General features: G+C 41.4%; 1 protein-coding gene across 10 annotated transcripts in view; it reads left to right on the forward strand.

Moving 5' to 3' along the window:
• The window catches only part of DLC1 (DLC1 Rho GTPase activating protein), a 338,048-nt gene extending 325,363 nt beyond the window's left edge, over positions 1–12,685 (forward strand). For 8 of the 10 annotated variants that reach the window (XM_053255903.1, XM_053255906.1, XM_053255904.1 and 5 more), the window contains 8 exons: positions 1,090–1,249; positions 2,044–2,242; positions 3,889–4,114; positions 5,044–5,158; positions 5,870–6,088; positions 7,875–8,092; positions 8,489–8,662; positions 9,331–12,685. In XM_053255903.1, the coding sequence (XP_053111878.1) occupies positions 1,090–1,249; positions 2,044–2,242; positions 3,889–4,114; positions 5,044–5,158; positions 5,870–6,088; positions 7,875–8,092; positions 8,489–8,662; positions 9,331–9,451 (1,432 nt within the window). In that variant the 3' untranslated portion in view covers positions 9,452–12,685. The remainder of the gene's footprint in view (positions 1–1,089; positions 1,250–2,043; positions 2,243–3,888; positions 4,115–5,043; positions 5,159–5,869; positions 6,089–7,874; positions 8,093–8,488; positions 8,663–9,330) is intronic. The other 2 variants (XM_053255905.1, XM_053255910.1) reach the window with 1 other exon arrangement.
• The last annotated feature ends 572 nt before the right edge of the window (positions 12,686–13,257 follow it).

Below are 13,257 nucleotides of genomic sequence, written 5' to 3' on the forward strand. Positions count from 1 at the left end.
CCCACCGCCACTTCTGCCCCCGCACTTTCTTTCCCCCCTCCTGGGCCTTGCCTCTGCGGCCGGGACAGCCCACTGCCGCCGCTTGCCTGCCTCCATGGCCGGGCCAGGCCCACCACCGCTTCTGGCCTCCACGGCTGGGCCCACAGCCACCACGGTGACCAATCCTCCTGGGTGCGCCTCAGCCAATCAGGCGCCTCCACCACCCAGCCAATCAGCTTGGTACCAGGACGCACATTCCAAGGCACACCCAGAAGAATTAATATATAGATAGATGCTTTTCAACAGAAATTGTTGAAGTGGTTCTTACAGAAACATAAATAATAAATTAAAAATCAAATAAATCAATGTAGTGTAGTTAAAAAGTTAATTATATCAATTATTTATATAAGATTTCATGAAAATATGAATATTGAAAATATGAATATATGAATTTCATGAAAATATGAATATTTCATGAAAACTGGAATATTGGCTAGAAAGTATTAATTTGGTTAAAGACAAAACAAAAAATAGGAGTGCAACTTTTATGTAGAAGTTTAATCAGCTAAAGCATTAATCTGATGGATTGTTTTTTGAGACTGTTTTGGTTCTCAAATGTTACTGTACATAATTTTTTTAAAAAGAAAGAAAAATTGCTTTTCTAACAGTTCACTTTGGTTTTTTATCATCTTATGCTTGTTTCATGGGGAAGTGCCTACACTGAGGTTTTAGTAATATATTTATTTAAATTTGATTAATCAGTTAAAGAGCAAATGACTAATCAACTGAAAATGCTCTATTTGGTTGACAGCCTTAGTAAAAACCCATTTACATCCATTTATGGCTCTGCTCCGTGACATTAAACTTGCTTTTTAAAGAGTTTCCCCATGTTTTCTTAACATAATGGAATGCTGTGATTTCAGTGCCACAGTCAGGTTTTCCATACTGCTTTTCTCAGTCAAGTGAGATGTTTTCTGGTGTGCATCTTATTCCACAGCCCACAGTTAGAACTAGAAGGTGGGGAGGCATTTGAGAAACTCAGCAAAACATAGATAAAAAGCAGCTTGGAAACTTGTTAATCTTTATCATCTTATTTCTTCTCCTTTACAGGGCTGTGCCAAAGTTTATGAAAAGGATAAAGGTCCCAGATTATAAAGACCGAAATGTGTTTGGAGTTCCCCTAACAGTTAATGTCCAACGTACAGGACAGCCTCTCCCACAAAGTATTCAGCAAGCCATGCGATACCTTCGCAATCACTGCCTGGATCAGGTTAGACTCCTTGCTCTAGACTTGCTTTGCTGCCTTTCTCAATCCCAGAAACTTATTTTCACAGCTGAACTGGAGTTCTTCCTTCTGAGAATTCTATGGATAGTCAAACTAAAATATTTGTTGTTAAATATTAATTCCCAAACCCAAAGCAATTTTCAGCATCAGTCCACGCCCCACCCCTCCAAAATATCTGTAACTTCGCACATTATACTCAGTATGAGTGTACAGTGTACACAGGTCTGTGCACAGCTTATGTTGTTTGTTTCTCTCTGTATCATGCATTTGAGGGCCCTGTACCAGGTTCACTTTTAAAATGAATGCAAGTACAAACACTCTCTCAAAATCTGTGCACTCATACAACATGAAGTCTGAATAGATCTGTTCAGAAAAGGAATTCCATAGTTCAGCACAATCCCAACTGCTCCATTCCAGACTGCAGGTGTGGGAATCACATGTTTGAATGTTTCTCCACATACATATAAATCATTTACACAGAAAAAGCTAGAGTGTCAAAGAGAAGCTTGTGCTACAGTTCTCTTCCTTGGCATGCTAGTTTTTCACATGCAGGGGATTTTTGTGTGTGGGGAAAGAGTTGAATGTGTGATTCCTCCCGCTCACTTTAGTCTGATGGAAAGAACTGTATTGCCTACTATTTCTTCCCAAAACTAAGTGTTGGTTTTGAAATCTAGGCCACCTAGAAACTTGGTTTCAGAATCTTCACCTGTTTTCTGTTGCTGGTATAGTCTCAAACATATCCCTGGTTCTGTTTAAAATAGAAGTCTTTTTCCTTATAGGTTGGGCTTTTTCGAAAATCTGGAGTCAAGTCAAGGATCCAGGCATTACGACAGATGAATGAGTGCTCAACAGGCAAAGTGAACTATGAAGGGCAATCTGCTTACGATGTGGCAGACATGCTGAAGCAGTATTTCCGTGACTTGCCAGAGCCACTCATAACCAACAAGCTCTCAGAGACTTTCTTGCAAATCTACCAGTGTAAGTCCTAGATTGTTCATAGTTTCATTTTTATTCATTCCTAAATTTATCCATCATTATGATACAATACATACAATATAATGATACAATAACTTACCATTTATTCTGGATAAATTAGTAAAAAGCGTAATAATCAATAAAATTATTAAACATATAGAAGAACAAGCTTTCCTGAAGGAAAATCAGCATGACTTCTGCAAAGATAAATCCTGCCTCTAACCTTCTAGAGTTCTTTAAGAGTGTCAACATGAATGTGGATAGAGTTGAGCTAGCTAACATTGTATACTTCAGACTTTCAAAACTTTTGTCCGTTCTTCACCAGACTCCCAAGTTAACTTGGCAAGATAAGAGGGCAGGTTATTTTATGGATTAGTAACTGGTTAAAGAACAGAAAATAGAGAGTAGGAATAAGTAGATAATTTTCACAGTGGAGGAAGTAAGAATCGGGTTCCCTCAAAGAACTGTTCTGGAATGGATGTTTTTTAACTTGTTCATAAATGATCTGGAGTTGGGGTGAACAACAAGGTGGCCAGGTTTGCACATGGGCCTTCTTGGTGATTGGCCCCATTATGCAACTTGCTCTTAGATTAGATTTGCATGGCCCCTCATTCCGACTCTTTTGAAGGAGTTTGAAGATTGTTTTTGTTTTTTTGTTTTTTAAATTAAGGCCTTTGGCCATGAGTGGCACTTTGATTTCCTTTTAGTTGGTTGTAGCTGTGTTCATTTTCCCCAAGTGTTTTTAATTGAAGTCTTATTGTTTTTTAACTTTTTGTTCAGCAACCTGGGGTCCCAGGATGAAGGATGGTTTTATAAATGCATGCAAGCAAGCCAATAAATAAATATCTAGGATGGTGAAAACAAAAAAGACCACCAAACTGGATTAATGGACAGCAAAATGGCAAACATCGCTTAGAAATAAGTGCTCTTTCCTCTAGTGAGCAAAAAAAAAAATTTAGATTCTTTACCATTTCACCTTTCCAGGCCTTGTAAAAAGCAAGTCCAAAACTTGCTCATGAGCATATTTGTTGTGCTTTGTAACTAGGGAGCTGTGTGATAGTATGGGACAGTATACCAGTGATTTCCCTCCGCCCTCTGCCCATCACAACATCTTTGTTCGCTGAAGCAATCCTCTCTGCTTAGTGAAACACAAGCTGGCTATTTTGTGGTGCCAAAGTTGGGAAGAGTTTAAGGGCTGTTTATTTTAATTGCCTCAGCCATTGAGGAACGTGTTTCACTGGTGTGTATGAATTTTTGTTGGAGTCCAGGTTGGCTAAGCGTTATCTGCACATTCGCCGCCACCCATGTTCATAAATTAGATGGGGACTCTTTAAGTTTAACAACCCTTTTAGCAGGTATGCAGAAGTGTGTTGCTCTCAAAATTAAATTCTAAATTTAACTCTGGAATATGCATAGCTTTGTTTTACTGTTGAGTCTCTCACTAGGCAGGAAATACCTGAGGGCAGTTAAGCTGTTGACTTACAAAAAAAAAAATTCTTCGTTTACGATGAATGGTATGCCGCACAGTAAAGGAAATCGCTTCAGACTAAAGTCAAAAATATTTGAAGCTAGAGTTTGCTTTGGGATGCATTCATGCTATATGTGTGGAAAATCAATGAGTTGATGAGAGGATTACTAATCTTGTGCAGATGTGCCAAAGGACCAGCGTCTCCAGGCAATCAAGGCAGCCATTATGCTTCTCCCAGATGAGAACAGAGAGGTCCTACAGATTCTCCTTTATTTCTTGAGTGACGTCACGGCTGCTGTGAAGGAAAACCAGATGACACCAACAAACCTTGCTGTGTGCTTAGCGCCTTCTCTTTTCCACTTGAACACTCTCAAGAGGGAAAATTCTTCTCCAAGGCAAGTCTCCAGGTAGATCAGCCCTGTGCTCCATCCCGATGCCTTTTGCTGGTTGTCACCTTCTTAATTGTACACTGAAAGTATGTTCCGTAAATCATACCCCTTCCCGTCCCCCAACCCAGTGCAAATTAGCATGTTTGCACAAAGCGATATACATATAGTCTAATACTGTGTGCAAGGATGTACAGGTTGGGGCACTCACCTTGACCATGCCATTAGAAGAGAAATAAAACAGGAAATTTCTGAACACCCCACTCACTCACACACTCTTAAACTATGTGCTGGGAAACAGCATGAGATTAAAGCAGTACCTCTTTCTGAGCCCCCGTCATTCCATTATGATGATGCGGCAGTGAAAGCAGAGTCACCCACAATCCAGTGTTGCTCGGTGAGGCCTGTCTGCTGGGGCATTCAGTCCACCCAAGACCTGGCTGGGGCCTTCAGTGTTTAGGATCAACATGTGAACTTCAGCCTTGCTCACCTCTGCAACTCCTGATTGTGGACATCTCTCCATTCTCGCTTGCAGTTCCCCTCTTGTCTTTCTTTTGACGTTCTGCTACACCTCACCACATTTATGTGCACCAGCCCTGTCATAATGCTTCTTTTCAAGCACCCTGCCCATTACCACTAGCCAACTCCCTTCTAAAGCTTGTGCCTCCTCATTTTTCTCAGCCCCTGCTTCATCTCCCATTTTCCCTAACCCTGTCTGACCTCTCTGGGGACTCTTCACCCTGTCTGATGTCTCTATGGCACTGGGGCAGCCCAAAGGTTTCACCACCACCACCGCACAATCCCTTAGTATATTATGATCTAAATATTGTACTATTTGATGATGTGTTTCATCTGATATACTGCCTCTAAAGCAAGGAGTGAGTGACTTTGCCACTGCCACACATTACTGCCTGATTTCTTTCTCATTGAATTAATCTTGTATGTTACAGGGTAATGCAGAGGAAACAGAGTCTGGGGAAACCTGATCAAAAAGATCTCAATGAGAATTTGGCTGCAACACAAGGCCTGGGCCACATGATTGCAGAGTGTAAAAAGCTATTTCAGGTGAGACATTATGGGCTTGGACGTGTGCTTAAGAAAGCTTTGCTTTGGCTAATTGAAAAATCCAAGGTGTGGGGGGCTGAAAAGTAATATTCCACTATATGACTGTTTCTAGGGACTTTCATTAATATCCTGCATTTGCCTCTAACTGTAGTTAAGTACATAAGAACAGCCCTGCTGGATCAGGCCCAAGGCCCATCTAGTTCAGCATCCTGTTTCACACAGTTGCCCACCAGATGCCGCTGGAAGCCACAGGCAGGAGTTGAGGGCATGCCCTTTCTCCTGCTGTTACTCCCTTGCAACTGGTACTCAGAGGTATCCTGCCTCTGAGGCTGGAGGTGGCCTATAGTCCTCAGACTAGTAGCCGATAATAGACCTCCATGAAGTTATCCAAACCCCTCTAGTTCTTAGCTATTGTTGATGTATTGTTCCTTTTGGCAAAAAGTCCTGCTGGAAAGCCACTGTTTAGGAAGAAAGAAAGGTTGAAGGGTCAAGGACCAAAGCTGCACTACCCCTACCTTAAAATACCCTGCCAGCCTGTGCTCTCATTTAGTTTCTTAGTAGCCAGTGCGGAGGTGAAAAGAACAGATTTGACCCATGGGCCACTAGGGCCAACATTTTATTTCATTTGGGCTCACAGAAACTGTAGATATCTTGAATGATTGGTGACCATGTCTGCTGTTCTGAACCTGTAGCTCTTGTCTCTCTCGTCAGATCCCTGAAGAAATGAGCAGATGTCGGAATTCCTACACAGAACAAGACCTTAGGCCTCTGAGCTTGGATGAGCTAGGGCGAACCAACAGCTCTGAGCCTGCGGACTACCATGCTTACATCCAAGACTGTATGGATGATTTGCTCAAAGAGATGAAGGACAAGTTTAAAGGCTGGGTCAGCTGTTCCACCTCGGAGCAAGCAGAGCTTGCCTACAAGAAGGTTGCTATTAGTTTTTAGTATTTGCATATATAAGTAAGTGTGTGTGTGTGTGTGTGTGTGTGTGTGTGTGTGTGTGTGTGTGTGTGTGTGTGAATCTCTCTCTCTCTCTCTCACTCACACACCCCACAAGCAAGTTAGGTGTTTTGAAAAGGGGGAAACATATGGCTGCCTTTAAAGTTAGTGTAAAAGTTACATCTTTAAAACTTTAAAATGATATTCACACTGACTAGTGCAGGGAGAAGCCACCTAATGGTGCGGCAGGGAAGTGACTTGTCTACCAAGCCAGAGGTTGCCGGTTTGAATCCCCGCTGGTATGTTTCTCAGACTGTGGGAAACACCTGTACTGGGCAGCAGCGATATAGGAAGATGCTGAAAGGCATCATCTCATACTGCACAGGAGATGGCAATGGTAAACCCCTCCTATATTCTACCAAAGACAACCACAGGGCTCTGTGGGTGCCAGGAATCGACAACGACTCAATGGCACACTTTACTTCAGTGCAGGGTAGGTAACCTGTGGCACTCCAGCTGTTGTTGAACTACAACTCCCATCATCCCCAGACACAATTTATTATGGATGGGGATAAGGGGAGTTGTAGTTCAACAGCTGGACTGCCACAATTTACCTACCCAACACTAGAGCTTCTCCAAGTAGTGAAACAGGTGAATAAACTAAATTGAGTTGAAATTACAACTGCAGAGCTGGTTATCAGGAAAAGGTTCAGCTTGAGGCAAAGATCAAATCACCTAAGGTCAGTATGTTTCAGTGAGGCTCAAACCAGCATAGTATTTTAATGTATCAAAGTGGTGTGTGGGAGTTAACATAGAGGCAATACAGAATTTAAGTCCTTTACCAGAGCAGAAGATTCTGGTTCACATGAGCCTGTGAAAGGACTTCCACAGTCAGAAGCTCCAGTTGAATGCAGCATTAATCTTATGACAACTGTTACAGGCATTCAGAGAGCCCCCTTCTGGCCTTATCCTGGCACTACTGCTACTGTCTTCTCATTTATCCTCCAGTGGTGCCTGGCTTCTTCTGCCAGAGGTAAAGGTAGCTGCAGTAAAAGGGAAATTGTCAAAACTGATGGTCACCCAAGGACCTCTGCCCATGTGGAGGCTTGAACGTGGGTTCCTCTGTGAATAGGCCCATAGATCATCATCACTTCTAGATCAGTCATTTTTCATTTTACTGTTCCTATTAAGAGACTGAAGTCTATGGATCATTCCAGAATATGTACTTTGAGGACAGGATCCCATGGGTGCCATCCATAAACCGTAACTTGGAAGTAATTCTACTGCCATGTTTTTTTTTCCTGACCACCTGCAATACAGAGATGCTCTCACATGTCTACCCAAGACAAGACAGATCAACTTAATTTTGGCCTTACCATTCAAATACTGGTCAGAGTTGGAAATGCTATTTGCTGTCAAAGATACTAAATTTTGTGTTTTAAAAGAAAATGATCATTTGAGATTGTTATCCTGGATTGATAATCTCTTCTTGAGAATCCCAGGATGTGTGAACTCTGCACCCTAGCTTTCTATGATGACTCATGATCTCCATTCAGTCTTGTCTATGTCTACCCATATTTTCATTATAATATGGGGATGGTTATGAGATACAGAAGATAGATCCTCTGTTCTGTTCTCAGCTTACTTTGACTGAGTCTGCTTTTTTGACCTAAAAAAAGGTGATGGTGATGAATCCAATTAGAGGGTTGTTACATCAAAATAGTTGAATAGGTAAGTCTATAACATGGTTTTATATTGCAATGATATTTTCCAGGCATGTGAGGGTCCACCACTCCGCTTGTGGAAATCCACTATTGAAATCCCTGCAGTTCCTGAAGAGGTCTTGAATCGTATACTTAAAGAACAGCATCTTTGGGATGAAGATCTTTTAGATGCCAAAGTGATCGAGACTTTGGACAGCCAGACTGACGTATACCAATATGTACAAAACAGCATGGCACCCCACCCAGCCAGAGACTATGTTGTCCTAAGGTAAGTTTGTGAATTTCACCACCAATGGATTTCTGAAGGAAAACACAATTATTTTTTTAATGTTACAACTGAAAGGTTGTGTGATACGAGGATAGTTTCATCATCTCATTTTTTCCTAACTTCCGAGAAATGTTGGACAGCACCACACAGAGCAACACTGCCTTCACATAAGAACATTTTGCATATGCAACAAGGGAGGAGCAATTTGCACCAAAATCTACCCCGCATCTGATGCCTTCTGAAAATCTGACCTTGAGGGCTGGGGGACCCTTGAGCACACATTTGCAAGAGTTGCTTTCTTATGTGAGGGCAGCGCTTATCTGGATGCTATCCACTGTGTGACAGCATTCCAAGCAAACTTTTGTCATAAAGCTGTACTCTTATACTTTTTAACAGAACTTGGAGGACAAATTTATCTAAGGGAGCTTGTGCTCTTCTAAGCTCCTCAGTGGACCATGAACGTGCTTCAGTCCTTGGCGTAAGAGTGAATGTGCTCTTGTCCAGGTATCTCATTGAGCCGTGCAGTTCAGGAAAATCCAAACTCACTTACATGTGCAGAATTGATTTAAGGTAAACTTCTCCACATTGCTTTCTTCCATCTTATTCTGTGTTCTGTTTGCTGACCTCCCTGTACTGTTGCACCCTTGTGAATGATGAGTTACCATGTAGTTTAGGCCAGTACCTATTTGACTGTCATTCTCCCTTTTCACTTGTATACTCTAGGTGAAAGAGAGATTGACTGGATCTCCCCTCCCCCTCCCACCACCCCTGTATTTTTTAAAATTCAAGACTTCATAAACTTTGTATCTCTTCCTCTTTTGTCCAAATGTTTTGGACAACTTACAACGCAGGCTTGCCAAGGATGTGCAAAATTCTCAGTAGGAATTCTTCCTTGAAGTCTGTTTTCTTTTGGAACAGCATCAAGATTACCCCCCAAAATCTATATATCCTGTTGGATTTTGGGTGCTCCTATTTGCACTGCCATGCCTCCTATGTATATAGTTGCTCTGGATGCATGCGTAAAAGCATATTCTGCTATACTGCAACATGGATTTTATAGTATTTAAATTGTATGTATTTATTTTAAAAAATTCTCACACCCCCCCCAATGATTATCTGGTTAGAATATTTCCCCCACTCTCAATACTTGATTCAGGGTTGGCTATTCCATTTACTACTTTTTCCTTCAAAGAATATTATTACCAGCCCCAAACATGCATTTGATTTCTCTTGAACAGGGGACACAAGCCTGACTGGTACACAAAGGCTTTTGGACACTTGTGTGCAGCTGAAGTTGTTAAGATCAAAGATTCCTTCAGTGATCAGAACCTTGAGACTAAAGAAGCAAAATCTAGGTGACTACTGAAGCAGGCCAACTCTGTGTTTAGCCCAGGACCTGGTGATTGTCTGCTGCAGAACGGGTTGCAGTGTGGCCTATAAAGTCCTATCATGAAGAAAGAGTATTTGGACTGAGTCTGGATTCTCATTCAAGTCTGTGGCAATTCCATACTTTTTTTAAAAAAAGCTGCTTCCTGTCTGTGTTAGGTCTATAGTGTAGGCCTTGACTGGAATATATTGGAAGGTGCAAATGTTTTTTAAATATTGATACTATGTTTAGACAGTGTGAATTGCTTCTGAGAAGCAAAACTCTGAGACTGAAATATATTCTGGAATATAGTGAAAAATGATTCATTCCTGTGTGGTGATAGCTTTATGTATGTATCCGTGTGCCATTTGTTGAGGGACTGTTGCATCCACTGGATTCATTGGTACTCTTCAATGGATTCCCATTAAAGTAAGTGAAGGAAGGTTTGCACAAACGCAGAGGTGTGAATAAACTGTTGGAACAGAGTCTTTGAAGCCAGAGTAGCAGAAGTACAGTATCTGGTACACTTGGAGATCATGAGAAAAATTTAAAGTGTGAGGGAGAGTTTGGCCTGGAATCTTGTCTGCCCAACAGAACATCACAAGCTAATCCTCACCTTCATGTTCTGTATTATCTGTGTATAACAACAAAAAGAAATCAAAGCAGCACAAGACATGGCAAAGAAGGCAAAAAGCCACAAACCTCAAGCTGATGCCAAACGAGTTTATTGAAGCAATTTTGCAAAGGCAGTAGCTCAGTGTGTTCTCCTATTTAAAAGAAGTGCTCTCAGGACTATTTTACACAAAGTGTGCAGAGGCAAATTTGGGTTTGCCACTGAATGTAAGCGCAGCCATTCCTAGTTTCCTGATGGGTGAGCCTGTATGTAATACCCATTTTCATCTGAGGTGTACTCTTCAAAAATGGACGATGTGAAGCGATGCCCAGACTTCTGGTTCTCAAATGGGTTGTGTCTCAGAACAATTGCCTTGGAAAAGATACATGTCAATAGATATTGGGTATTTTTATTCACCTTGAGGTTTTCCTCTTCTTCCTTCTTTTTTGCTGCACATATATAGCCATCGTTTCACATTGGCAGCTCTTAAGATACAGGCAGGGCTCTAAGCATTCATCTTGTAAATAAATTTCATAGGAATAAACAGCACGTTACATGAAAGTAGATACTGCCTTCTTTAGCTCAAAAAGGCAGCACTGGAAAACGTCATAACTGGAGAATTCTAAAGTGATTCTGTGTAATGGATACTGTTAGGAGTTCAAAAGTATTCATATATTCCACTCCAGTATAACCGTATAACCTCATTTATCTACATGGCTCAGAGGAAACATTTTCAGAAATGCTGAAGTCTGGATGAACAAGAATACAGTTGTCATCCAATTGCATAGGGCAATGTGAAGGCCTGCAAGTTAGGATAAACAGGAGGGTCAGGAAATGGGATATTCCACTGTGTGGGTTAATGGCTTTTAAAGGAAAGCCAGACCTACATACTTGGCTGCACTCTTGGGCAGCATGATAGTAATAGTAAATGAACAGTGACATATGGAGAGGAAAGTGTGAAATGTCTTGCTCTTTTGCCTTTCTAACAGATGTAGATGAGCTGTTTCAAGTGTTTTCAGCAAATCCGATTATTACTATTAAAAAAAACCATATGTGGGTGTGACCTAGTAACATTTCCCACACACTATCCTATCTACATTATCCTGTCTGACATGTGCAAGAGAGGTCCTGGGGGTGGGGGGGATGGTTTTGCTGAAAGAAGCGTCTTGTGCGAGCAGGGGTGCCAAGAGAAGAGAAAGCCATGCACATGTGACTCTTCCTCGGGAGCAGCTGTATATCTGGTTGTCCAAGAACAGGCTTTGGACCCTTGCTGTGAATCTTGCTTCCCAGAACCTGAAATGGTGCCCCTGTGTAAGGATTGTGCTTTGGTGTAGAGATGCAGCATTGTCTAGAGATGCACTGAACCAAGGTGAGTAGGGTGTGAATGTAAAATAGAAGGTGGCTTAGTTACACTAAGATTTTAGAGCTATGCTAATAGTTGCCCTACAACCGGACTCCCTCCCCTAAATCTAGCCTGTTAACTTTCCCTGCCACTTGTTCCTACAGCCAGGGATGACTGCCAAGATGTGTGTTGTATCAAGGTGGAGTGAAGAGCTGGACAGTTCATTCCAGCTTGCTCTCCCACATTGAGGAAAGGCCTGTGCAACATAGATGTTGCCTTGGACCTACGGCTCTTGTCCCCACCCCCAGGGCAGCCACACGGCTAGAATGAATACCGTTGTCAGTATTCTTTTTCCCCAAGATGCTGTGATAAATTGTGGTGTTCTAACATTATGTAGTGTTTGTAGTAATAGCCTGTACCCATCACATTGCCCATTTAATCTCATTTTGTTTTATTCTGATGTGTCCCTTGCACTTCTCCTCCTCCATTCACATGTGGTTCTCTGCATGTTTGCAGTGCACAAGCATGTGCAAAAGTCACCACAGAATAATGGAGAAGAATTGCAATGGAAGACACGTGACAGGCTGAGGCGCTTCCTTGCATGCTGACCTGCTTTCAGTGCTGATCTGTTCTCAGTGGGAAGTTTGCAGGGACAATGTTCCCCCTGATGTCTGTCCAGAATTTGCAAAGAATATAGAAAGGATGTTATTTTGGCAATGGCCGAACTTCTAAGTTTATTACAGAGAAGTGAAGTTCTTTTAAGAGATCAGGTTAAAAAGTTCTTTTTAACCTGATCCCAGGATCAGGTGTGGACTAGTAGCAATTCCTTCAGAGATGTCCTGAGGGAAATTGGTGTTCTAGCTGCCCTTTTTTATTTTTTTTATTGTGAAACTTACTGCCAGATAAATGTGCTTACGATCACAGCATTGGTGTTTCTCACAAATAGGGAAACCTTATGTATTCTTTGTATACTTTCAAATGTTTAAATGTGTAAAAATGTATGTTGTACATACCATTCTGTTGTAAACATGTACACTTGTTCACAGTTTATTGTCCAACATAGATAAAGCATGAAAATAATTATTTAAAATATACTTGTATTTATACCTCAGATACTCCTGGGGGGTGAGGTAGTGTGTTTGTACCTCAAGGTGTCTACCCTTCCCCCATGTAAATATGTTCTACACAATTAAGGTCTAAGTAAGAGAAGAAAAAGTTTATAACTTCTTATGTCTGTACAGAATATAATCAATAAATGCACTATTAAATGTTCGTGAGAATTGAATTCTACTCTTCATTGCCTATGTTCCCCAGGTGTTGTGAAAATGTGGTGGAATCCAAGGATTAAATGACATGTTCAGTGTATGTTTTCCCTCTGGTTTTTTTTTTAATTCTTTTTAAATAGCAGCTGTTGGGAGGAGGACATGATCAGAATGGGGAGCAGCAGTTTTAAGCATTTTCCCTTGGTACTGCAGTTCTAACCGAATCCCTTCCCTCATCCCCACTCCTGAAGCTCCAATTTGCCTCAAGAAGAAAGCTGCTATTGGCTTGGAAATCAGATTATAAATTGCAATTTATCAATGCATCATCACATCAATCCCTGATCCCACAAAACTGAAGAACTTCGTTCTATCCCCGATTAATCCATCTAGTACTGCTAGGGCTGTTTAAGTGGTTTTCATAGCAAAGAGGAAGCAGTGTTGCCTGTCCAGGAAATGTGTTCCTTCCAAACAAAGGGACAAAAGACTGAAACTGGCAATGAATTGGAGAAAGTTTAATGATTTGCACAGCAAAGGAAGGAAGCCAAAAATAGAACAGAGGCCTTCATGTGTCACTTTGAATAG

The sequence above is a fragment of the Hemicordylus capensis genome, chromosome 5, assembly GCF_027244095.1.
Source record: "Hemicordylus capensis ecotype Gifberg chromosome 5, rHemCap1.1.pri, whole genome shotgun sequence".
Taxonomy (NCBI): domain Eukaryota; kingdom Metazoa; phylum Chordata; class Lepidosauria; order Squamata; family Cordylidae; genus Hemicordylus; species Hemicordylus capensis.